General features: G+C 56.4%; 1 protein-coding gene across 9 annotated transcripts in view; it reads right to left on the reverse strand.

Annotated features, from left to right (window-relative positions):
* COL13A1 (collagen type XIII alpha 1 chain) overlaps nt 1-24,289 on the reverse strand; it is a 145,962-nt gene that overhangs the window by 18,727 nt on the left and 102,946 nt on the right. For 3 of the 9 annotated variants that reach the window (XM_069460894.1, XM_069460887.1, XM_069460886.1), the window contains 15 exons: nt 21,071-21,115; nt 20,196-20,228; nt 19,456-19,482; nt 16,417-16,470; nt 15,514-15,600; nt 13,878-13,931; nt 12,796-12,840; nt 12,366-12,434; nt 11,213-11,236; nt 9,264-9,326; nt 8,164-8,208; nt 7,723-7,875; nt 2,486-2,527; nt 1,520-1,546; nt 530-610 (listed from right to left, as the gene is read on the reverse strand). In XM_069460894.1, the coding sequence (XP_069316995.1) occupies nt 530-610; nt 1,520-1,546; nt 2,486-2,527; nt 7,723-7,875; nt 8,164-8,208; nt 9,264-9,326; nt 11,213-11,236; nt 12,366-12,434; nt 12,796-12,840; nt 13,878-13,931; nt 15,514-15,600; nt 16,417-16,470; nt 19,456-19,482; nt 20,196-20,228; nt 21,071-21,115 (849 nt within the window). Of the gene's footprint in view, nt 1-529; nt 611-1,519; nt 1,547-2,485; nt 2,528-5,791; nt 5,837-7,722; nt 7,876-8,163; nt 8,209-9,263; nt 9,327-11,212; nt 11,237-12,365; nt 12,435-12,795; nt 12,841-13,877; nt 13,932-15,513; nt 15,601-16,416; nt 16,471-18,808; nt 18,872-19,455; nt 19,483-20,195; nt 20,229-21,070; nt 21,116-24,289 lie in introns of all 9 variants that reach the window. The other 6 variants (XM_069460891.1, XM_069460890.1, XM_069460888.1 and 3 more) reach the window with 3 other exon arrangements.

Consider the following 24,289-nt stretch of genomic DNA (forward strand, 5'->3'; position numbering starts at 1 on the left):
CACCTCCAGGAACCCAGGAGATAAATGGCCTTGGCCTGTGGGGACCACAGAATCTGACTTTTTTCCTGCTTTCGTGCTTGGCCAGTGCTTAAGAAGAGAGAGTAGGGCTACTCTTGGGGTTCCTCTGGGCAGGCAGGAGCGAGGGAGAATACCCTATCGTCCCGCTGCTCCCAAGCCCTCCCAGCTCAGCCCCCATCAGGGCAGCAGGCTTTACTGCCCGACTCAGGCCGTTCTCAGGCCATTCCTAGCTCTCCCGTGGGGTGCCCTTTGGGGTGGGGAGCCTGCCTTATTCAGCTTCGTGTTCCCCCAGCACCAAGGCAGGGCCTGGCCCAGAAGATGCCCTCAGAAAGACAGAGAATTAGAGCCTATGGTCTTGCCCAGGTGGGAAGGCAAAACTGCAGGGAGCTCTGGAATGCGCAGACTTTGGAACCATGATCTTTCCAGGGGCCTCTCCTGGGCCTGGCCCAGCACCCTGGCCCGTCGGGACGCCCCCTGTGCTCCCCACCAGTCTTGCTGGGCTGGTACTCACAGGTAGTCCCAGGGGCCCTCGGTCTCCTTTTTCTCCTTGGACGCCCTTCTCTCCTTTCGCTCCGTCCAGCCCTGCTTCCCCCTGGAGGAAAGGGACACAGGACGAGATCACAGAAGGGCACGGCCTGGACACACATCCTTGCACTCTGGGGTCATGCAGACGCCGATGGGCTTTGTAGAGGAGGGAAGAGGTGGAGGCGGCTGGGCCAAAGGTGGCAGGCAGGGGACTCCAAGAGGCCCTAAATTCTTAGCCTGCCTCTGCCTCAGTTAGTGCCCCCTGTGTCCCTGCAGTAACTGCGAGGGCCCTAAAGGGAAAAGGGATGGGTGAAGTGGGGACAAACCCACACAGCAGTGCCAGGCCAGGCTTTGGCCTAGGTGCCCGTCTGCATGGCTGAGAAACTGGAATCTTGCAGAAATTTGCTGGCAGGTGCCTAAAATGCCACCACCAGAATTCTGAGGCTCACAACCTAGTCGGGAGAAGAAACTGTCCCAAAGTGCCCTGAAGAATACCAGGGCAGGAGGCAAAGGCCGCTACCATGCCAGCAGCCTCCAGCCTCCTTATTCATTTGAAATGCTTGGGGGAAGAGGGGGAGAGCCCCAGCCCAGAGTCCGGTGGGCTTGGCCCTGGGGAGGGGCCCACGCTATGTCACTGTCTCTCTTCCACCTATGCTTAGGTGAGCGAGGTGTCTGGGTCAGGTTTGATGGGAAAAGGATTTCACTGTCTGCTGAGAGTCTAACCTGTCACTGTGGGGTCAACTGATGGATGGGGAGATTCTGAGTCCAAAGCACGCCAGGTGTCAATGACAGATGTTAAAGGACAGGCAGGACTTCATTCTGCCCTGACTGTACCCAGCTGACTCTTTTCCCTAAATGGCAGTGTCGCGTGATGCCATTTAGGGAAAAGAGTCAGCTGGGCCTCTGAGGCACTTTCCCTCTTTTCTGTTCTCACTGATGCAGCCCCCTCCCCACCTGTCACATGACCTCATCTTACCTTTGGTCCAGGAACACCTTGGAGCCCCTGCATTGGGAATGAAAACAAGGTGCATTAGAACTGCATTTCTAGTTAACTTCCTTGTTCACAGGTTGGACCACAGAAGAGCAAGGGCTTTGGGTACAGGGTGTGGTCTGGGGTCCCCGCACATGAAGGTGGAAGGGAATACAAATGGGGGCCGTGTGTATGGGGCTTTCTGGGGTGCGGTCTGAGCCAGTCGTCCTTAGCCAGGGGCTGACCAAAGATCTCTCTGTGGCCCTATGATTGACCGAGAGTCTCACAAAGGGAAGATTCAGAGGTAATTCAGCAAAAATTAAATTAATATATGCAAAGTGCTCAGAACAGTGTCTGGCACCTAGTAAGTTTCAATAAATGTTGGCTACTATCATTATGGCTACTACTACTTCTACCAATGACAACAGGTGACAACAAGGTGACACAGTGCCTTGAGGACCATGAACCAGGAAAGGCATGGTCTAGCATCTGTTGGCTCAGGGTGCTTGGCAGCCTTAGGTGCCATGCAGAGGGGACCCACAGTTACATTTCTGCAACCAAGGGAAGCCCAATCCTGTGGGGCTGGCTTTGAGTGGTCACTTTTTATTTCAGTCCCGCTCTTCTTGCTAGCTGGTTAGCAGGAAGGGGAAAGGGGAAGAGCAGATGTCTGATGGCAAAGGGTGAAGTAAATGTTGGGCAGAGCTTAGTGACAAAGGGACCCTGGGATTGCCATGCCAGTTAACTGTTTCCAAGGAACCAGGAAGGCCTGGGCTCCTCAGTGTCACCTGGATGATGCTATTTAACATGGGAGGGGAGAGGGGCAGGGAGGGGTTTGTGGTCAGGAAAATCCCTCCCTGGGAGAAGGAGGTGATAGTGATGAAGGCTGAGGTTGAGCCCAGTGACCGCCAAGTGGGGGGGATGTCAGGGACCTGGCCACAGGGGACTGACCACTGATAAACCCTCCAAACTTACCGGAGGTCCAGGAGGCCCCTCTGGCCCTGGTGGCCCAGGAACCTAGAAACCAAAGGGGAGTCTTGTTACACTTGAAGTGGCCCTCCCTCCTGACGTAGCCCAGGGTCCAGCTGGGGACGGCAAGGCCAGGGGAGGACAGGACTGTCCAGCAGAGGTTGTCTCTCCCCCACAAGGTTTAGAACAGATCAGAAACCCATACCAACCCACTGGCCTACTCAATGTTGAAAAACAAAACATCACCAGGAAAGGTCCCCCAAACATCTATTCTTCCAGATTTTCTAAAAAAAAAAAAAACCCAAACAGAATTTCTAGCAGCACTAGGCTCTTGTTCATGTCTGGCAACAATTGCCTGGAGTGGAATAAGAGCCGTCTCTCAAGGTGGGGCATGGGATCTTCAGTTTACCCCAGTCCCCACTACTCCCTACTGTCTCTAACCCAGACCTTTTACACTCATTTGTTGCATATCTGGTCCTTGTAGCATGTGAGTTTGAGACCCTGGATTTAGAGGAGCAGAGAATGGTTATCTGGAATGGGGGAGAGACTGAGATGTTTCTGAAGAATCTTTCTCAAGTCCCCTGTTTCATAACAGATAGGATGGGGACCGCCAAGCTCGTTTCCCTTGAGGAGCTCGCAGTAGAAGAGATTCTGACTGGACAGAGGAGATGGAGGAGCCCAGGGCTGTCTTCTCTGTGGAGGATGGTGCCCATGGCAGAGTCTGTCTCTGATGAAGACAGACGTCCATTTGTCCACAGGCAGCCACTGCCTGCTCCTCTCTGAGCTGGCCACCCCACCTCAGCTTCGTGGCTCTTCTCAGGTGCCTGGCCGTCCCAGGGGTAGAATCCTCTGGAATGTGGCCAGGGCAGTACTCCTCTGCCAGGCCACCACAGAGGGAGTCCCCACACTGGGCAGACAGGTGGACCCTAATGTCCCCTGGACCTGTGGACTTTTCAGCTCCACAATCGTCTCCTTATAGAGAACATACTCTTTGAAGACTCTACTTACTATTTTTAAATCTTATTATAAGTAAGTAATCATGTATCTTGATCATGATAGTGGTTAAACAAATCTATACATGTATTTTTTTATTTATTTTTATTTTTTTTTTATTTTATTTTTTTTGAGACAGAGTCTCACTTTGTTGCCCAGGCTAGAGTGAGTGCCGTGGCGTCAGCTTAGCTCACAGCAACCTCAGACTCCTGGGCTTAAGTGATCCTACTGCCTCAGCCTCCCGAGTAGCTGGGACCACAGGCATGCGCCACTATGCCCGGCTAATTTTTCTATATATATTTCTAGTTGTCCATATAATTTCTTTCTATTTTTAGTAGAGACGGGGTCTCGCTCTTGCTCAGGCTGGTCTCGAACTCCTGACCTTGAGCGATCCACCCGCCTCGGCCTCCCAGAGTGCTAGGATTACAGGCGTGAGCCACCGCGCCCGGCCAATATACATGTATTAAAATTCACAAATTGTACATACTCCCCAAGGAGTCAATTTTACCTGTATGACAATTTTAAAAATAAAAAACTTTAAAATATTTCAACACTTTTTGCTGCATAAAATGTATTTGAATATATGTCTATACTTTTTTTTTTTTCTTTTTTTGAGATTGGGTCTTGCTCTGTTGCCAGGGCTAGAGTGCAGTGGTGTCATCATAGCTCACTGCAACCTCAAACTCCTGGGCTCTAGTGATCCTCCTGCCTCAGCCTCCTGAGTAGCTGAGTAGCTGGGACTACAGGCACGAGCCACCACACCTGGCTAATTTTTCTATTTTTTGTAGAGATGGGGTCTCGCTCTGTTGCCCAGGCTGGTCTCGAACTCCTGAGCTCAAATGATCCTCCTGCCTCAACCTCCCACAGTGCTGGGCTTACAGGCGTGAGCCACCGCACCTGGCCTGTATATACTTTTGATGATATTATAGATACATATATGTATATATTTATGATATTATATATTATGACATTACATATGTGATATTATATATGATAATATATCATATTACATATAATATACATAATATCATACATACGATACATAATACCAAATTTTGTTTTCTGCTATTTTCGCTTAGTTTGAGACCCAATTTTTTTTGTGCTCCCCACAAGCCTCCCTGTGCTGGCGATGTGCTGAGCGGAATGCAAATGAGTTAATATGTAGCCAGGGCTCGGTGCCGTGCTTGGCACAAGGACAGCTCTCAGACATGGGGACCATTATTATTATTCGTATTATTACCATAAATTAGTTAATCCTTTCTTTCTTGTTAGAAATGTAGGATGTTTCCAATTTAAATACTTCTGGGAGGAACATTTTGGTATATAATGCTTTTCCTGAATTCAGGATCATTTCTCTACGAGGCTATCCATTTCTTTTTTCTTTTTTCTTTTTTTTTGAGACAGTCTCACTCTGTTGCCCAGGCTAGAGTACCGTGGCGTCAGCCTAGCTCACAGCAACCTCAAACTCCTGGGCTCAAGCGATCCTCCTGCCTCAGCCTCCCAAGTAGCTGGGACTACAGGGAGCCACCATGCCCAGCCCTGGAGTGTATCCATTTCTAAACAATAACATGCACATTGTATAATCAGGTCTGTTTCACTAAATTAAGACGGGGCTTGGCGACACTGAAGGGTAATGGGATCAGGAGATCTTGTCGGGAACAGGGAAGGCCTGGTGGTCTCTCCCGCAGCTCTGAGGTGGTATCTGGGTTGCGCAGGCCCTGCCGCCAAACATCCCCTCCTCAGGCATCCTGGAGCTCTGCTGCCTCCCTGGTGCTTCCCTCCCAGCTCATGAAAACACCGCCTCCATCCTATTTCTCGCTCAGCGCTTCCTCTTCCTCTCACTACCACGCTTCTCAAAGGAGCAAGGCCTCTGTCTGAAAGCCTACCTCTGGAGCTTGGCTGCAAACCCCCACAGAGCCATCAAGACCCTGCCCGAATGGCATGTCTTTGGGGACGCTCGCCTGACTCCCTGGGTTGGGGCCACTCCAGTGCCCGTTACTGGGGACTGCGAGCGCAGAGGGACGGTTCTGTTTATTTTCCTGCCTCCGGACTCCAGCGCCAGGACAGACGCACAGAGGCGCTCTGCGAAGGCCACCGAGGTTCGGGGTTAATGGGGGGCCTAGAGCGGTCCTCAGGCTCAGTGCCTGCCCCGCTGGGGTGCTCGGCCAACGTTCAGCTTCCTGCCCCTCCTGAGTCACGCAGTTGTGAGTTTCATTCTAAAGCACAGACATGCCATGTGCTTCCCGGAGAGACGGTCACTTGACGAGGCCCCTGTCAAATACTCTCCGTGACACAACAGGAAGAGCAGGCGGGACCTACCTCTGCTCCCGGGTCACCTTTCTCCCCGGCTTCTCCTTTCTCTCCCTGCGGGCACAAACAGCACAGTGTGAATGGCAGCCCGTGGGGAAGCGTGGGCACAGTCACACCCTCACATCTGTGACAAACTAGACGGGGACTCGGCTGGTCCAGGTGTCCGCAAGGAACCCCGCGGAGGATGTGGAGGTGGTCGGCCCAAAGGACAGACGACTAGGGCAGGGGCCGTCATCACTGTCTTCAGGAATCTGAGGTTCTAGTGCGTGGGAGGAGAGGCTGACACTCCGTGTGGGCTCTGCAGTGGACAGACCCTCGGGTGGACCTGGGACTTGTTTCTAAGCCATAGAGTGGGGCATATGGCAAAGGAGAGGGGACGTTACTCCTGGGATTATGTTACAAATTTCAACACACGGCTCTGCCTTGCTAGCGTGAGACACTAGAGAGACCCTCCTGCTGGTCTTGACCTTGAAGAAGCCAGCTGCTATCATGTCAACTGCCTCCTATGGGGACAGCCATGTGGCAGGGAACCGTAGATGACCTCTAGGAGCTCAGGGTCTCAGCCCTACTACAGCAGGGAGCTGAATTCTGCCAGGAGCTGGTGAGCTTGGAAGAGGACCCCAGCTCCAGATGACAATGCAGCTGGCGGGCACCTTAACGGCAGCCTTGTGAGATCCTGGGCAGGGGACCCAATGATGGCATGCCTGAACTCCTCACAGAAGCTATGTGGCATTAAATGCGTGTTGTTTTAAGCCACTAACTTTGCAGTGATTTGTTATGCAGCAGTAGAAAATGAACATGGCTCCAGAGGCCAGAGCCTCCGAGGGGCCGACGCAGGGAGGCTGGTGAGGACACCTCCACGCCGCATCCAGGAGCCCTCCCTCCACCCTGGAGCTGCCCCATGATGGAGAGGACGTGTCGGAAGGCTGTGAGCTGCCTGCCTGTCTGGCTGGCGAGGATTCCTGCACTGGGTCGGACTTGGGACTGGCTGACCTCTTAGGCTCTCTCCACTTCTAAGAGAAGGATTCTGAGCCAGAGATCCTAGCACCTTTGAGCTAGGTTGGCGCTTCAAGATAGAGGCTACCATGCTGTGAGCCGCAGAAGCCGGGACCTCTATTTATACTCCAGTGCAGTAGCTGCTCATCCGGGGGCCCCCAGGCTGGGCAGGCAGGCTTGGGGTGAGTGCAGGCTTGTCGCACAGCCAGGCACCCGCTAGGCTGGTGGCCTCAGTGAGCCGCCTGCTGACAACCTTGACACCCGCCCTCTCGCCTTACTGTAAATCCCGGGAGCCCAATTGGGCCAGGCAATCCTGTCGCTCCGGGTCTGCCTTGGCCACCTGGTTCTCCTTTCTCCCCAGTTGGGCCGTCTAGACCCTACAGATCGACAAAGATCTCTGTTAGTCAAGCTCAAGGTCATCATGCTGAGCGTCTGACCAACTGTGGCATGCACACGTGGCTCCCTTGCTCCTAGGGTGAGTGTCTAGGATGGTGCCCATTTTACAGATGCAAACCACTGAGGCCCAAGGAAGGCTCCCAGGTCAAGTCAACAGCCTAGCTGGACTGGGCTAAGGTCTCTTTCTTGTGCATGCAACCTCTTCTGGGGATAGGGCTTCTGCATGCTTTTGAAAGAGGCAGTTTTACACCCATGACTTCATCTCTTTCTCAACAATCCAGTGAGGTATTCAGGGCAGGCATTATTATCCCCATTTAGAGATGAGGAAACTGAGGCTCCATAAGGCTTAGTGACTTTCCCACAGATAGGCGGTGACAGAACAGGACTCAGGTCTCCTGAGTCAAACACTGGCCTTCATAAGTGAGCAGCTTGAGGGGAAACTAAGTCACCCCCCTGCCCCCCATCCCTGGCCGCAGGTTTCTAGCCCAGGCAGCAGCTGGCACCGTGCAAGGCCGTGCAAGGCGGCGTCATGCCTGAGGGGGACTCACCGGCGAGCCTGCTTGTCCCGTGTCCCCTTTCTCTCCCTTCTCTCCTGGGCTCCCTGGGTGCCCGCTTTCCCCCTTCACTCCTGGAGGGCCATCCTTTCCTGGGGGTCCTTGGGGACCAGGGGGGCCCATGTCTCCTGGTTTGCCTCGAGGTCCCTTCAGAAAATACCAACAACACTTCTTAGACACATTAATGGGGAAGACAGGAGAGAGGGAGAGAGAGCAGGAAGGAGCGGGGTGGGGCGGGGGCCCAAGGGACTCGGCTCTCGGGTGCTTGCCTGGGTCTGCCTGGCTCCTCCTGGGGCCTGGTGTGGACCCTCTCCCCGCCCTCCCCCTTCCCCACAGGGCTCACGGCAGGGCCTGTTCCAGAGCCCTCCTGCCCCCACCCCCACCCCAGGGTGGGGACCGTTTTCAGAGGTTTGCCTGCAAGACGTCTGTCTGTACCTTTTCCCCGTCGTGTCCCGGAGGGCCTGGCAGTCCGATCTCCCCCTGTGGCCAGAACAAGGGAAGGTGACTTTCCAAGCAGAGATAATGACAATCGTCAGTTACCCCATGCTTAACATGGCAAGCATCCTTCTTTGCACTTTCCCACAGAGTTGGCTCATTTAATTCTCGCTGAGTCCCTGGGAGGTGTATACTCGCATGGCCTCTGTTTTACCCACCAGGACCCCAAAGCACAGCATTGTGTGTCCAAGGCCCACAGTTAGTGAGGAGGTAGCCAGGTCTGAGTCGGGCGTGCTGGCTCCACGGTCCGTGTTTTAGCCACAGCCTCGCACTGCTGCCTTTGAGAGGCCCCCATCGCTCCACTGGGGAGAGGTTCTGCCTTCCTGTCTCCTCTGACTCCCACCCCACCCTCCTGTCCTGGCTGCCCATCTGGGAGCTCCTGTCATCGTCATTGTCACAGGTCAGGGAGGGAGGTAAGGCAGGCATGGCCAAATGGTAGGTAGGTGCTACCCAGAGGAGCACAGAGGACAGAGCAGTGAATTCTGTCTGACAGATCAGGGGAGGCTTCAAGGAGGAGGTGGCCTTGGAGTTGGCCTTGAAAGATGAGAAAGGTCTGAAAGATAGGGAAGAGGGAGAGACTCGCAGGGCAGAGGAGCAGACATGAGGACAGAGGCGCAAACCTTCTGAGAGAAAACACAGGGATGGGCAGGAGGAGTATAAAAGGAAAGCAAAGGCAGGGAGTGAGAGAGGGCGAGACTGGGAGGGATCAAATGCTGCGGTCCCTGCTGGGCAGCTTGGGGTCCCAGCTGTGGGTCTGGCTGGGCAGGGGCAGGGGTGTGTCTGGACCCGGGCCCCACCACATCAGAGGGGCGTGTGAATCCCTGGAGCCCAAGACAGAGGGCACGGGGAGAGTGGCAGAGCCACGGTGGCCGTGATGAGGACGGGCAGGGCCCACGGCGCCTTGGAGCATCAGGAGGTGTGCGGTGGTTCTGGGAAGAGGGAAGGGTCACAGGACGGGGGTGTGGCCCTGGGGTCAAGTGCTCAGGGACACACACGGTTCCCTTGCAGGGTCTTCCCCCCTTTGTCAAGACAAGTTTTACCTTCTGGCCTGGAATCCCTGGAGGTCCGGGTGGGCCGATTTGCCCAGGAAGACCAGGAGGCCCCTAGGCAAGAAAGGAGAGATGCGTGCAAGAACTTTCCCACGGAGCAGGCACGGCTTGTGGCCAGAGGGCTGTACATGGAGGCTGGCTTGTAGGGATCGGCTATTTTCAGTGGTACCAACACTTCTTTTGCAAAGGGAATAACATGGAGAACCCCGAAATGCAAGACAGATAAGCACTGAGCGTGTCTGGGTTGAAGCGGGGTGGGGCTCCGAGAGCGGCACCGACCATCTCTCCCTCCTCTTCTCTAGGGCTCTCCGGACCTCCTCGGACTCTAAGAAGATAAATCTGACTTTCCCAGACAACGATTTAAAAATGTCACCAGGCATGGCCGGGTGCGGTGGCTCACGCCTGTAATCCTAGCATTCTAGGAGGCCCAGACAGGAGGATCGCTCAAGGTCAGGAGTTTGAGACCAGCCTGAGAAAGAATGAGACCCCGTCTCTACTAAAAAATAGAAAGAAATTAACCGGACAGATAAAATATATATAGAAAAAATTAGCTGGGGGTGGTGTCGCAAGCCTGTAGTCCCAGCTACTCGGGAGGCTGAGGCAGGAGGATCGCTTGACCCAGGAGTTTGAGGCTGCTGTGAGCTAGGCTGACGCCACGGCACTCACTCTAGCCCAGGCAACAGAGTTGAGACTCTGTCTCAAAAAAAAAAAAAAAAAAAGAAAGAAAAGAAAAGAAATATATAATATCTGAGATTGAAAAAAAAATGTCTCTAGGCAACAACCCAAACGTGCATCAGCAGGTGAGCACGTGGGGAGCCGCACGGTGGAATACTGCTCAGCGGAGGAAAAGGAGCCAAATACTGACAAACACAATGACACGGGTGAATCTCAGTCTCATTCTCAGCAAAAGCAGCCGGACACAGACAACTGCACACTGTGGGATTCATCCAAATGAAGTTCTAGAAAAGACAGATCTGATCTACAGCGACAGGAAGCAGATCAGTGGTGGCCTGGGGCTGGGTGCAGGTGTGGGAGTGGTTCCTAAGGGCAGGAAGGAACTTTCTGGAGTGCCTGGGGCGGTGGATACATGGGTGTATACATTTGTCAAAACTCGTCAAACTCTACACCTCAAGCGGGTACCTTTGATTGTGTGTAAGTTATACCTCAAGGTTGATTTTAAAAGGAAAAAAACATTTCCAGGAAGGTTTTATTTCCGATAGCTATTTCAAATAATATATTTTACTGTTCCCAGATGAAGCTCATGGATTCCAGAATCTCATCATTGACACCAGTTTCTGGGATTGGGATGTCACCTAAGTGGCGTTTGATTCTGAGTTTGCGTCACGCCTAAGTGTGTTTTGTGGCGCACAGGCATGAAGAAGTATTAGGTGAATGGAAATTCCAGGCATCTGAGAACTGTGCGATCTCGCCTCCCCTGTCCACCTTAGCAGTGGGGCTGGGTGGTGGTCACTTTAACTACCAGTATTCACTGAGCGCCTGTCACCGTCAGACACGAGTGCAAAACCCGGGCTTGGCATTCGCTGGTTTTCCAAGTGCAGATAATGAAACGGATCTCCAGGACGGGGGAATGTGGAGGGCTGCTGTTATACTAATTTTCCAGGGTAATGGGTTTTATTAGCTGGGGATTGAGAAAAATGAGAAACATAAAAACACCCTCCTATTCCTTGACACAGCTGTAAAGAGAACCTAGCATTTACATTGTCACCAGAGTGCACAGCTGTGTGGCCGAAGAGCCCCTACACAGAGGACAGCCATGACCCAGGGCACGGGCAGCCCACCCACCAGTCTCAACCCGGCCAACCCTAACCCAGAGCCCAGCGCCTGCTTTCTGGAAGGGAAGGCTCAAGGACTTGCTTCCAGGCTGCCCTCCCCAGCCCCCAGCCCGGAGCCCGAGGAAGGTGAGGAGGAGGAGGACTTACCATCAAGGCCAGCGTTCGGATCTCCTAAAACACCAACATCACAGCATCAGTGGAAGAGCAAACCAAGAGCCATCTGGAAGACCCTCTCTGCCCAGTCATGCAGGCGTGGGAGCTGGGCCTCTCGAAGGAGCGCAGGGGGAGGTAGACCCTCGCAGGTGGGCTCTGTGGCTCCCAGCCCCACCCCACCCACCCCCACTCCTCCTGCAGGTTTGTAATCACAGGACAGAGAACACGCGGCATCTCATAAGCCAGTAGCACTCTGAGGCTGTCCTGCAGTAAGCTCAGATATGCCCTTACGTGGACCCCATTTCACCCAGGGAGGAGGGGGTTCTTTCTAACACCTACTGAGGCCCCGCCCTGGTTCTTGCCTCTTCTCTCAAAACTCAGATATCAAGGTTTAGATGCATCTCCCTTTAAACAGACACTGTATAGAAAATGCTGAACCACTCAGAAAATAGATTGGAGGGACAATTGTTAGCTCTAAAAAAGAATTTTACATCTTATAGATGGATTTAGCTGCATACACAGACTCCTCTGAAGGAGTGGCTCTCCACATGGGGCGGTTTTGTTCCCCAGGGGACTTTGGTCAAGTGTGGAGACACATTTTGGTTGTCACAACTGAGGGTGGGGTGCTACTGGCCTCTAGTGGGTAGCGACGAGGGGTGCTGCTAAACATCCTTGTACACACATCATCTCCGCCCCACGACAGAGACTATCGGGCCCAGAATGTCAGTATACTGCCAAGGTGGAGAAACCCTGCCTGTGAACTTGAATTAGGGTTACGTTGGCACGAAAGGGAGATGCAATCCCAGAAGGCAGATCCTACCATGTCGAAGGGGAGTAGGCACGCGCTGAGAAGTGCAGGCCCAGGCCCTGGGTGGGCCAGCACCCCGTGGCGAGCCAGGACACCTTCTCTGTGGCTCTCAGGTGCCCGGAGCCAGCTGGGTCCAGAAAGAGAGGCTGGCCACCTGGATGCCAGGGAGCTGCACAGTGGGAGGCCTAAGGCAGTGACTGTCTCCTGGAAGCTCAGCCCAACGGCCTGTGGGCCGGGCCACTACTCAGCAGCGTGGAAGAGCTACTGCATCAGGGCTGTTGTGTTCCGAGGTCCACAAGGACCTCTAGATTGCCAGCCTCTGGGCTGGAGCCCACTCACCTGGAGAGCCTCGTTGATGTTCCCGTTGTAATCCACCATCTCGCCTTTCCCTGGTTCTCCCTTGGAGCCCTGGAAGGCAAATGAGAGCTCAACCCAGCGCCTGGCCCGGAGGGACCTGAGGGCAGCTGCTGCCTGTTCCCATCGAGTGGGACCGCAGCCAGCGCTGGCTGCACCCGCCTGCACACAAGTGGACCCAGAGCAGCTGGAGGGGGCCTGTCAGGGGCCCCAAACACTCTCAAAGGACGGACGCTCAGGGGACGCGGAATAAATACAGAGAAGTCTGGGCCAGACAGACCCGGACAAGATTGAGTCCACTCACTCTGCCCGTCAGAGGTCCCACCTGGGCCAGAATGCTCTTCCCCTCCCTCCTCCTCAAGACCCCGAGGTCAAGCTGCTTCATGCGGTGACTTCAGGTGAGAGATGCACGTACCTTGGGGCCAGCTGGTCCCTGTTCTCCAGCTGCTCCGGGCTCCCCCTGTTGCAGGACAAAGTTGGAGTGAAACTAAAGCTGGTGCAGGGAACCTGACGTCCCCAGACGGGCCGCGCATCAGGCTCATCTTTGCTCAGGCCACCCAGACGCAGACCTCAACGGCCATTACAGTGCGGCCCCCAAGCCTTCTGGAAACATCTGCTGAACACCTGCCACAGTCCTCTCTCTCTCTGAGTTCTCCGGGCTCCCTCCTGCTTCACGCTCAGTGATACGCTTTCTGTCCTGTGTTCGTTGTTAGTGACTCCCCTTGGTCCCTCTGGCCCCCTGTCCCCAGTCCCCTGAGTCAGCCACCTCCTTGGGAGCAGGGCCCCAGCTTCTCTTTATTTCCGTTCTGCTCACCTGTCGAGGGCTCAGCAGCCATCTGCCGACGGCCTGCGTGGCTGATAATCGCCACGCAGAGCCCACGTGGGTTCTTTTAGGGCCCCCTCTACTTGCGAGAGACCCAAACTGCTGGAGGAAACGTGGGGGGCCTGGTCCGGTCTTAGGAGGACACAGGCACATGAACACCCAACCTCCCAGAGCAGGCGGGTGGAGATACTTTTCTTGTTGGAAACAGGACAGAGCGACAGGGAATAAATGAAACGCTGTAAATTGTGAAAAACCAACCACAGTTCCAACTGGCCTGAAATAATGTTAACATTGAAGACGGTTTTAAAAAAATCACCACCTCCAGGCAACCTGGCCTCGGTCCCCGCCCCCACCCCCATAGCAGTTTAGTCATCGTCTACCTGTGAGGGACACGCCAGCCTTCCACAGGGAGTGCTGGAGGGAAGTGAGGCCCCCACCTTGACCAGTGGCTTGGGAGGCTCTGTGTCCCTCCCCGGCCAAGCGTCCCATCCCAGGGCTGGTTTTGCACGGCTGCTGTACCAGCGAATAGCTCCCTAAAGACCAGGCCAACCAGGAACGAGGGGAGCCAGGGGTCATGGCCAGCCAGCCCTGTGCCCCAGGTGCAGCCCTGGGGACGGCCGCGACTGTTTCTCTGAGGGGGGCTTGACAGCCCTGGGTTGTGGGGGCCTCTGTACCTTGTCTCCTTGCCGTCCTGGGGGGCCAGCCTGGCCATCGACACCTGCTTCTCCCTGGGAGGAGGAGAGAGATGGGACGAGAGCACGCAGGGCAGACAGGACAGCCACGCAAGCGGGAAAAGGCGGTCTTGCCGCTCACGCTCTGGGTGTTGTCTCCGGGCCTCTCTTTCCCTGCTGGCTTCTACCACCTCGCACCATTCCGCCTATCTGACTCCTACCCGCCCTGAGCCCAGCCTGGGCCTCACCTCTTCTGGAAGCCCCGCCTGTCCCTTCCCATCCTCCCCTACGTTCAGTGCCCGTCACTGGTGTCCACCCTGCCCAGCCAGGCCCTCCTCTGTTCTTGGTTAGTACACACGTGCCCAGCTCCGTCACAGCCCTCAGCTGGGCCGTGGGCTGCCGTCAGCCCTGGCTGTGGGGAGGCAGGTCGATTTGGAGTGTGGCACGCTTGCGAAGGCACCTCCTTGGGTCCTGCCTGGGAGACAGAGGGGGGTGTGAAGGCCCTGGGCATCCGGGCAGGGCACCCCAGGGGCCCAGGATGGGAGGTGCAGGGAGAGGCGGGAGCAGGCCCACTCCAGATAATTCACTTATTAAATATTTTGCCTGGACCTGGAACGTGGACATGAGCGTGGGAACACAGTCTTCTGGCTTTCCCTTGATTTGGCCTAAGGGTGCAGGACACCACGTTTCCCCAGCACCAAATCAAGACCGAGACGTGCTAGGTACGTGCTGTGCGTGGTCAGTGGGTTGCCTCCAGCGCCGGGACATTCTGGAGCCCTGGTGGCAGGGCTGCCTTTGGCAGAACTGGTGCTTGTGCCAGGGAAGGCCTGTTGTAGTCCCAGTCGGGATGGCTGGGGGCGGGGATGCTGAGCTGGAGACTCTTCCTACCCCTCCCTCTGGCCTGCCTCCGGGCTTCCTGCAGCTCCCTACACTGTACCCCTCTGAACTGCGGGTTCGTGTCTTCTGCTAGATTGTGAACAAGCCGAGGGCAGGTTCCCTGCGGCCCCATTGCCCTGAAGGCCCAGCCCATGGTAGGCCCTTGATAACTGCTGGTGGAATGAATGAGTGTATCGCCTCGAATCATGTAGAGTAGTTCGTGCTTCCCTTACGACCTAAGAAAGAGACTTCCTGCATTTCCCTGTGCTGCTAAAATAAACCAGGCAACACAGGAGGCACCTGCTTTGGGAAACCGTATCTCACCGTTGCACTTTCCAACCAGTGAAAGGAAAGCAGGGCAGGCCCATTGCAGCTGCCCCACCGCTGCCAGCCTCCCCCCAGGTGTGGCAGTGCCAGGCGGGGCCCAGCTGATCCCTGACCTGCGGCCTAGTCAGAGCCAAGGTGGGGGGGTCTTTCTGGCGGTCCTAAGGCCCTGCAGCTGTCAGCCCCTGACTCAGTTATAGCATAGCCTGGTCCCTGAGTTAATCATAGTCACCTGAATCAAGGGGACCATCCCTCTGCCCCAGGGAAGACATCTGCCCTGGAAGGTCAAACAGCTACCTGCTTGGAAGCGGGACCTGGGCCCAAATGGCCTTTCTAGAATCCACTGGGGAAACCCACACACCTGGAGCAGAAGGTTAGAGAAGGTGAGATGTCCGAGAACAGGCAAACATCACCCTTGACGATCCCAGGGAAGACTCACCTTTGGTCCTGGGGGCCCAGGGAGCCCTGGGGGGCCGGGCTCCCCTCTGCCGCCTCCGATGGAGTTGCCAGCATCGCCTTTCTCTCCCTGGGGGTGGAAGGTAGAGTCACTGTCACTGGCTTGACCTAGAGTGGGGGCAGGAGGCTGCCCCCAGACCAGGCTCCGTGCAGAGGGACAATAAGAGGTCTGTGGGTTCCAGGATGTCTGGGACTAGAGGTCTGTCGAACCCTGGCCTGGTCTGACGTGACCGTGGGATTTGAGGAGAGAAGGGAGCTGTTCACTGGATGGAGCCGAGCAGCTTTAGAGGTGGAACAAGGGACCCAGCAAGAGCTGGGGCTGCAGCAGTGCTTCTCAAAGTGTGTTCCATGGAACACTCCTCAGTGGGTTGGGAATATTCGAAATGTGAAAAAAAAAAAAAGGTCTGGTGGCCAAACCATGTTAAGAAACGCAGAGTTAAAGGAAGCGTGCGTGGCAGGCCCTTCACTGCAGCTCTAGCAGGCTGAAGTGCACTGGGACGTTCCAAGCGGCCTGTCTTAGGTAGCTCTCCCCACACTTATTTGACCTCGCCTTTTAAAAAATTCTTGAATGAAATATCTTCTTACAGAGCTCATGGACCGTGGGGTGCATTTTCAGAGCTGGTGTAAAGAAATCGGACCAGGTCATAGCTACTGAGTTCTTTGAATTCAGGCATTTTCTTGCCAGTCGGGCCCTGCCTTGTGGCACCTCTCCCCCATCCCCCCACACAGACTCTGGCTGTGTCCCAGCAGCCCTCCCCCACTCTGGGAGACGGGCATGTCCAACTCTGGGCCTGGGTGCATGTGCAGGGCTGGGAGGGGACGTGGGTGAGGAAGGACTCTGAGGCCTTTCCACAGAACCTGCCCTTCAGAGCCCAGAGATACCTACCTTCTGCCCCAGGAGGCCAGGCAGCCCCGGGGAGCCCGCAGCCCCCTTCTCACCCTGCAGGGAGTGGGGAGACACTGGGGTTAGGGACTGTTCCTCCAGGATATCTGTGAAGGTGCCAGGGTCTTGCCTTCCCCCTCTCCACCCTCCCTCCCCTCCTTGGGTGGGCCTCTGAAGGGCTCCACTTCCTTCCAGACCCCCATCCTGGCTGGCTCTCTCCCTGGGCCACTTCGCACTGGTGACAGCCCGGGCCCTCCTCACTCACACGGGGGAGAGGTGATGCTGGCCACAGATCATAATAAAGCCAGGAGCACGTGGGCCCTCCTGAGGGTCCCCAGGGAGAAGGGAGCAGTTCCGACCCAGGAGTTGGGCAAGGGCCTCCTTTTAACCCCTGAGCTCTTCATGTTCTTGTCGTCCAGCAGCTAGAGACCGGCAGTCTTTTCTGCCACCTCCTCCCTGCCTCTACAGAGGACAAAGACCAGCTGACTAGAACGTCTCCTTTGTGGGAAGGTTTTGAAAAGTTTGCCTGCTGTCTTGGATTGAAGCATGTCCCCCTCCAAATCCATATACTGAAGTCCTAACCCCCAGTATCTCAGAACGTGACCTTATTTGGAAACAGGGTCAGGACAGATGTAATTATTTAAGATGAGGTCACCCTAGAGCAGGGTGGGCCCTAATCCAGCATGCTGGTGTCCTCATGAAAAAGGGGCAATTTGCACACAGACATGCACGCAGGGAGACACCCCGTGAGGATGGACACAGAAGTCAGGGCGATGCTCCTACAAGCCAAGCAAGACCAGAGATGGCCAGCAGCCACCAGAAGCTGGGGAGAGGCCTGGAGCAGATTCTCCCTTGCAGCCCTCAGAAGGAACCAGCCCTGCCGATGCCTTGCTTCTGGATTTGCGCTTCCAGAACTGGGAGACAATGGATTTCCATTGTGCAAGCCACCCAGTTACGGGAGCTCTAGCAAGTCAACACACCTCCCTCACCAGGTCCTTCCACTACTGAAGAATTCTCTTTTTCTCCCCACGACATGGATCAAAGAGTCCCTTAGAGATGCTTGCACCCCATTCTCATCTCACAATGAAGCACAGGGGGCCCTAAGAGGTGGCATGACTTATGGGCGATCCTTCACTGAATCGGTGGCAGAGCCAGGTCCAGCCCCCCAGGCTCCTGATGTCCTGTCTCTGTGACAAAAAGGCTTCACTTTGCAAAGTGATTGCCTTAGCTTGGGCGGCCATAACAAAATATCATAGTCTGAGTGGCTGAAATATTTATTTTCTTATAGTTCCGGAGGTTGGAAGTCTCAGACCAGGGTGCTGGGATGACCAGGCTCTGGTGAGAGCCCTCTCCTTGGGCTGCAGATGACCTTTCGCTGTGTCCTCATGTGGCACAGAGACCTCTCTTCCTCTAGGGCAACCAAGCCATTTTTTTTTTTTTTTAACACATTTTTGGTGGATGAGCACTCATATTTTAGAAGGCAGGCACTCACCTTAAAAACAAAAAGTTTAATCCAATCGCCCCACCTAATTATAAGACTTTTTATTATAAGATTTTCCAACAGCCACCAATCCTGTGGTGGTGGATTAGGACTCCACCTTCGTGACCTGATTTAACCTTAATTACCTCCCCCAAAACCCCATTTCTACACACAATCACATTGGGGGTCAGAGCTTCAACATATGAATTCGGGGGGCCACGTTCAGTCCACAGAGTGTCCGATGTCAGGTGAGTGCACCCAGAGCACCCCCCAGCGGGGGGTTGGCATCGGGTCAGCACGGGAAGCTCCACGCTCCACGGGCCTGGGGAGAACTGGGGGCTCTGGGGTCAGATCTGGTGTCAGACGTCTCAATGAGCTTCCTAGCCGGAGCCACAAAGGATGCCACACCAAGTCTTTGGGTGTCATCTTGCCACCTGCCCTTGGGTGGAGGCTGAAGGCAACAAGAGGAGTTGTAGGGGGGTGGGGTGGGGGCCAGGGAGGGGCCCTGGCAACGGGCAGGAAGCAAGTCCTGAGGCCCCAGCTGTCCTGCCCTGTCTGGGCTGCTCCTGGGGCCGTGCCTTCACCTGGGCATCGTCCCCAAACAGGCCAGGTCTAGAGGGAAAGGATGCAGGTCCCACTGTATAGAGACCCTTGGGGGGCGGGGACAGGAGGAGGCAGCTTCCCTGCTCTGCTGGGCTCTCTGCTAGGTAGCCAGTGGCTTCCCAAGAGAGCGGGTGACCTCTCGCGAGTGGCTTTCGGAAGCCTTGCCAGGCCATCCCGCCGTTGTCCTTGTCCCAGGACACATGCACCCCCAGCACACTGCAGGCAACACACCAGCCACGGAGGTGGGGCAGGAAATAGGGTGCCGGTGAGGCCAGGATGAGGGGGCACACATTCAAATACACGATATCCTACCCTCTGCCCCCTCTTTCCCGGCAAACCTGGGGGCCCTGGCTTCCCTGCTGCTCCTGAGTCTCCCTTTGAGGTAAGAAGAGAAAGTCACTGATAAGAAGATGGAGTGGGGGGTAAGGGGTGGGATGGGCAGTGATTATAGACCAGCATTTCCAGAACACTTGTCCCATAAGCCTCTCCTCTTTAAAAAAGGGTGTGTTCTGGCCAAAAACATTTTGAAAATGTCACACCACATATTTCCTTTCCAGATCTCCTCTATGCACATTTGGCATGTTAAAGGCTCTGAGAAGGTCTGCAGCAAAGAAACCTGTAAAATATTTTTAACCCAGTATTTCTCAAACTTATTTGACCATGGAAACTTTTTTCTTGTCACATCTCTTATTGTCCTAGACAAGAGAGAGAAAGAACCCTGCAGGTGCAGGGGACAATAGTCACTGCCTGCTGCAGCTGGCATGCATGCAGGCCAGGATCTGGGGAAGGGGGAGACATCTGCAGTGTGCTCCTGACAAGCAGGCCCTTCTTTGCTCAGCCAGGTCCCCAGCCCCGGGCCAGCCTCAGGGGGACCAAGAGCAAACCAGCAGCAGCCCCTCCCACCTCTGCCCCATGACCAATGCTCCGTGCAGCCCAGAACATTCTCTCTGCATCAGTACCTTGGCTCCTGGGGTCCCTGGCTCACCCTGTGTGGAAAAAGGAAGAGTTAGGTAAAGAAATGAGCAAGAGAGAAAGGGTAGGAAAGAATGAGCAAAGGCACTGCGGGGTGGTGGGGTCAGTGAAACATCTGGCAGCCTGGCTTTTCTCTGCCCAGGCGTCAGGTCCCTGCCCAAGGAGGCCTCTGGGCTGCTGACCCTTACGGGGTCCTGCTAGTCCCTAGGTGAGGGGAGTGGCAGGTGCCAGTGTAAGTGAGGCACCCCAGGAGGAAGGAGAGGGAGGAACGGGCATTTGGTTTGGACATGGTGCCCCCTGTAAGTGGACATGCCGTGAATATCGACATTGAGCACCTCTGTTTCCAAGCTGTCCCCTCCATCTGCCTGCCAACCAAGTGGGTGGGCAGGGTGGGGGTTCAGGAGAAGGGCTTTGGAAGCTCGCAGCTGCCGAATTCCAGAGCGCAGAGGAAGGGTCTGGGTTTTGTTGGAGCAATGGCTGGCTGGTGAGACCTTTAGCTGAGGCTGGGCAACCTTTGCTACTTACTTGCAAGGCTGAGTGAAACATCTGTCGCTCAAGGTTGCGCATCTGGCATAAATGTTACTTTAAGAAAAATGCTTCCAAATCTTGTCTGCCTCCTCACTGGTCCGGCGGCCACCCCACTGAGTCATAAATTCCCAGCTCTGTCCCCCTCGCACCATCTCTCCCATCCTGCCCCGGATGTGTTGAGTGACAAAGTTCAACTGACCTTCATCCCAGCCACGGCGATTCCAGGAGCTCCCTGGCAGAGAGGGAAAAAGCCCTGAAGACTGTGCCGTCGGAGGGCAGCAAGGAGGAAGCGGCCAGCCTCCCACTGCTGCGACATGGAAGGCTGCTCACTTCTGCCTGCTGCCCAGGCCCCCAGAAGTGCGGGCGCTGAGCTGGGCACGTGGCAGGAGCCCTGGGGAACAGGCTCTGTGCAGCCCAGCCTGCCCGGTCCTGGCCCCCCACGCGGTGCTCAGCTCCCAGGCGCTACCTGGAGGGAGTTGTGGCGGGGACGCTGGCTGCTAGATGGGGCTAGAGGTGGGTGTCCCTGGGGTGGGGGTGGGGACTTCATTGGAACATGAGGGAAGGGGAGAAGCTGGGAGGGGAAAGGGAGGAGAGTGGGGCCGGGGGAGGGGAGAACAGTAGCTGACAACACGAAGGGGCTGATTCCCCTCGCAGTGGCTCTCCGGACCTCTGCCCTCAGACTGGGGAGTGGCTGGGACTGAACCCCATTTTCATACAGCCCAAGACCAGCTACTTTGAGGTGAATATGGTGTCCAAAGTGCCACTTAGTAAATCCCAAGCGGAGGTGATTTTGGGGGGTCCCTACTCCCCACTTGCGTCTCAGGACTGCAGCTGGAGCTGGGATTACCTGAGAAGGCTTTTTATGACCCAGAGATGCCCAGGCCGGCCAGCAGGGGGGCACTGATGAGAGGCCACGCGTGGGCCACACACGAGCAACCCCGTGTGGAAGCACAGGCTAGTGTGGCGGGGGGGGGGGGGGGGACAGCCAGGGCAGGAAGGAGGCTGAGGCCCTGGGACTCCAGGGGGTCCCCTGAGCTTGGGGGAGAGGGATGGATGCTGGGGGAGGGCAGGTACCTTGGCGCCATGCTTGCCCGGCATCCCTGGCATGCCCCGTTCTCCCTGCGGGAAGAAACGAGAGAGACAGTGAGAGGAGGCCTGCCGATGTCAGCGAGAGAACGCCTTGTCTGCAAGCCTGGGACAACTGTCCCGCTCACGGTGAGCTCTGAGGACCCTGCCCGGCTGGCAGCCACGTGGGCCCCTGCCCTCAGCTACAAGAACTTGCACGAGGGCCCAAGTCACAGACCCCAGCACAGGAGAGGACCCCAGAGAGAGAGGCCCACCACGTGGCATTTGAGTCCAGTGAGGAGAGGTGACTTGCTCGTGATCTCCTGGCCCTCGGTGGCCAGGCTGGGCCTGGAACTAGGACTGTGGGGCGGGGCCGTGGCAGCAGGTGCTCACCCGGCCGCTCACCTACTGTGTGCCTTCCTGTCCCCTGCCTGCTGCTTCTTCCCCGTTTGTCCCAGCACCTTTGCTGGGACGGTACCTACTGGCTGGCCAGGCAGGGGCTCCCTCTGTCCTCATCTGGGGCTCCTTCTCCTCCCTAGTCCCCTGGGTCTGACTCTTCCAGGGGGAGCAGGCCTTGGCCTCTGTGCCTGCCATGTCACTGCACCCGCTCCTGGCCCCGCCCCTGCAGAGGCACCAGCCGGGCTGTTGCTTCCCTGGGACAGTGTGGGGTCTGCCCCACCTTTATCTTCAACCTCTTTATTCTCCAAGAAAATGCCAGATCTGTGAGAGGGGGTGAGATCAGGAAGGACACACCACAAGAGGTGGGGTTGGGGATGACAGCCAGTGACAAACAGAGGGCCAAGAGTAGGTGAGTCAAGACTACAGCCTGCCACACGGGGGGAGCAAGGAGGGTGGCTCCGGCCTCACGGGTTGAACCATGCACAGTCCCAGCATGAAGCCCCAGCTGGGGCCCAGGATGTTGTCCAGCAACAGGGGGCAGCGGCCAGCCTGCTGCTGCTTCCTGCATCTGAAAGCCAGCGCCAGGGATGGGCAATGCGGAGCCTGACAGGCCCTGCTCCTGGCCTGGCTGCCCGGCTTGGGCAGGAGTGTCGTGGCCGGCAGGCCAGGCTGCCACTCGCTCAGGCTGAAAGGCAGAGGGGCACCTGGTCCCACCTGGCCTCCACCTCTCTGCTGCCCACTCTCTCCCGTCCCTGCCGTCTCACAGGAAGGCCTAGTCCACCCTGCCCACCGAGGCTAGACCTGCGCCCACCCTCTGTCTCCGTGATGGGTCCTTCACACCGGTATCCAGGTAAGCCTCCCCATACACAGGCTGGCTAAGCAGACGCCCCTCCCTCAGGACACCCGCGGCCCGGCACTGACTGCAGGAGGAGGGCCAGGCTCCTCCCCAGCACGGCCTTCTGACCCCGCTTCCTTCCCGGCCTCATCGCCTTACCTCCTGCTGTCCATCGGCTAGTGTCTGTGTCCCCAGAAACACCACCCATTCATGATTCTGTGGCTTTCTGCTACTAATACTTCCTCAACTCAAAACCCCATTTATTGTCCGGGTCCTGGGTCAATAAAGTGCCCAGTGCTTTCCTGAGCACCCTGGGCTGTGCTGTCCTCACACACAGACCCCTTCACCCCGTGGGCCACAGCCCTGAGGGCCCCAGCACAGAGGGCTTCTCCCTGCTTGCTGCCTGCAGCGCTGTCTGATGGACACAGGGCCCTCCTGTCTCCTCTGTGAATTTCTGCCGGCCCGCATAACCCAGAGCTGCTTCCGCAGCGCGGCAGGAACCACTGTGCATTTGTACTCTGCACGCACAAGTCCCTGTCTGCCGGTCACAGCTGCACCTGCATCCTCGCTGGGCCAAGTTTCTGAATTTTGCAAAAAGCCCAGCACCTTTAGCTCCAAACACCAGCGCCCTCCCTCAGCTTGACCCCACCAGTGACCCCTGAGCCATCGGCAGGTGGCAGAGTTAGACTCAGGAAGCGAGCACAGCAGACAAGCCGTTGCCCCAGGTGTGCCCTACCATTAGGTTTGCCCTTGGGGGAACGATCAGAGACAGGCGCAGCCATGCACTGCACCTGCCCTGTGTCTGCACTGCACGGAGGAGCTTTCCATGCTTCCTCTATGCCTGCGGTCCCCTACCTCTGGGCTGAAGCCCGTACTGGTCCCTGGCGCATCATTACCTGAGCTCCGCCTGCCTCCCCCTTCTCCCCACCACGGTCTGTGGAAAAATTCTCTTCCACGAAACTAAGGAACTGGGTTCCACAGCGAAGCCTCATCTGTATTTACAACCACTCCCCATCACTCCCATTACTGCCTGAGCTCTGTCCCCCCCCACCCTGAACCCTCCTTTCCTCCCCACCCCACCCACCTTCCCTGGAAAAATTCTCTTCCATGAAACCGGTCCCTGGTGCCCAAAATGCTGGGGACCGCTGCTCTATACAATCTCCAAGAATCCCCTCCTATGTGGGCGTGGATGTTATTCCTGTGTCACAGGTAAGCAAACTGTGGCTCAGAGCCAGGTATGATTGCCGAGGGCAATCTAGGGCTTTGAACCTGAGTTCCTTGTCTGCCAAAGCCCAGGTGCTCATTTCTCCTGGACAACCCCAACATCGGGGGGACTGAGGTTCCATCCGCCCGCATCAGATACCCTCGGCAGGCTGAAAGCAGGGCGAGCCCTCTCTGCTGGGCCCTCAGGCCGGGCCCCAGGGTGAAGGGGCGGGTGCCCGAGGCAGCTCAGTCCCGGGAGCCCAGCAAAGCGCAGGCGGGACCCTGCCTGTGCGCACAGGTCTGCCCTGCGGCCAGCAGAGGGCGCGAGAGGACCTCGTGTGAAGTCTGGCCACTCGGGCCACAGCGGCCCTCAAAGCCCCCTTTCAGCGGCACCAGCTGAGGGGCGCTGTCACTCTTTCCTTTGGGGGACCAGGGTCCCCCGCTAACATTCCAACCGGCCCAACCAGGCTGACTCAGCCCAGAGGCCCCAGAGTGGGGGGTGCAGGTGGGAGGTCAGCTTGGGGAGTGCCTGCCTGTTCATCCCTCTCTTCCTCCTCCTCTGTCTTTTCTTCACCTTTCCCCCAGTGCCCTTGCCCTCTTCTTCCCACCTCCATTTTGGGAAGCTGGGCTGGAAGTGTGTGTGACCACGGAAACGCCATTTCCCCTTTGGGTCCGGGGTCCTCGTTGCAAAGTGAGGTTAGACCAGAGCCCTCCCACCCGCTCCTGCTCCTTGGCCTTCCACTCACCCAGCCCTGTCCTTGCTCTCTGCACGGCCCTCAGGAGGGACAGGG

Source organism: Eulemur rufifrons, chromosome 28, assembly GCF_041146395.1.
Source record: "Eulemur rufifrons isolate Redbay chromosome 28, OSU_ERuf_1, whole genome shotgun sequence".
NCBI classification, from domain to species: Eukaryota; Metazoa; Chordata; class Mammalia; order Primates; family Lemuridae; genus Eulemur; species Eulemur rufifrons.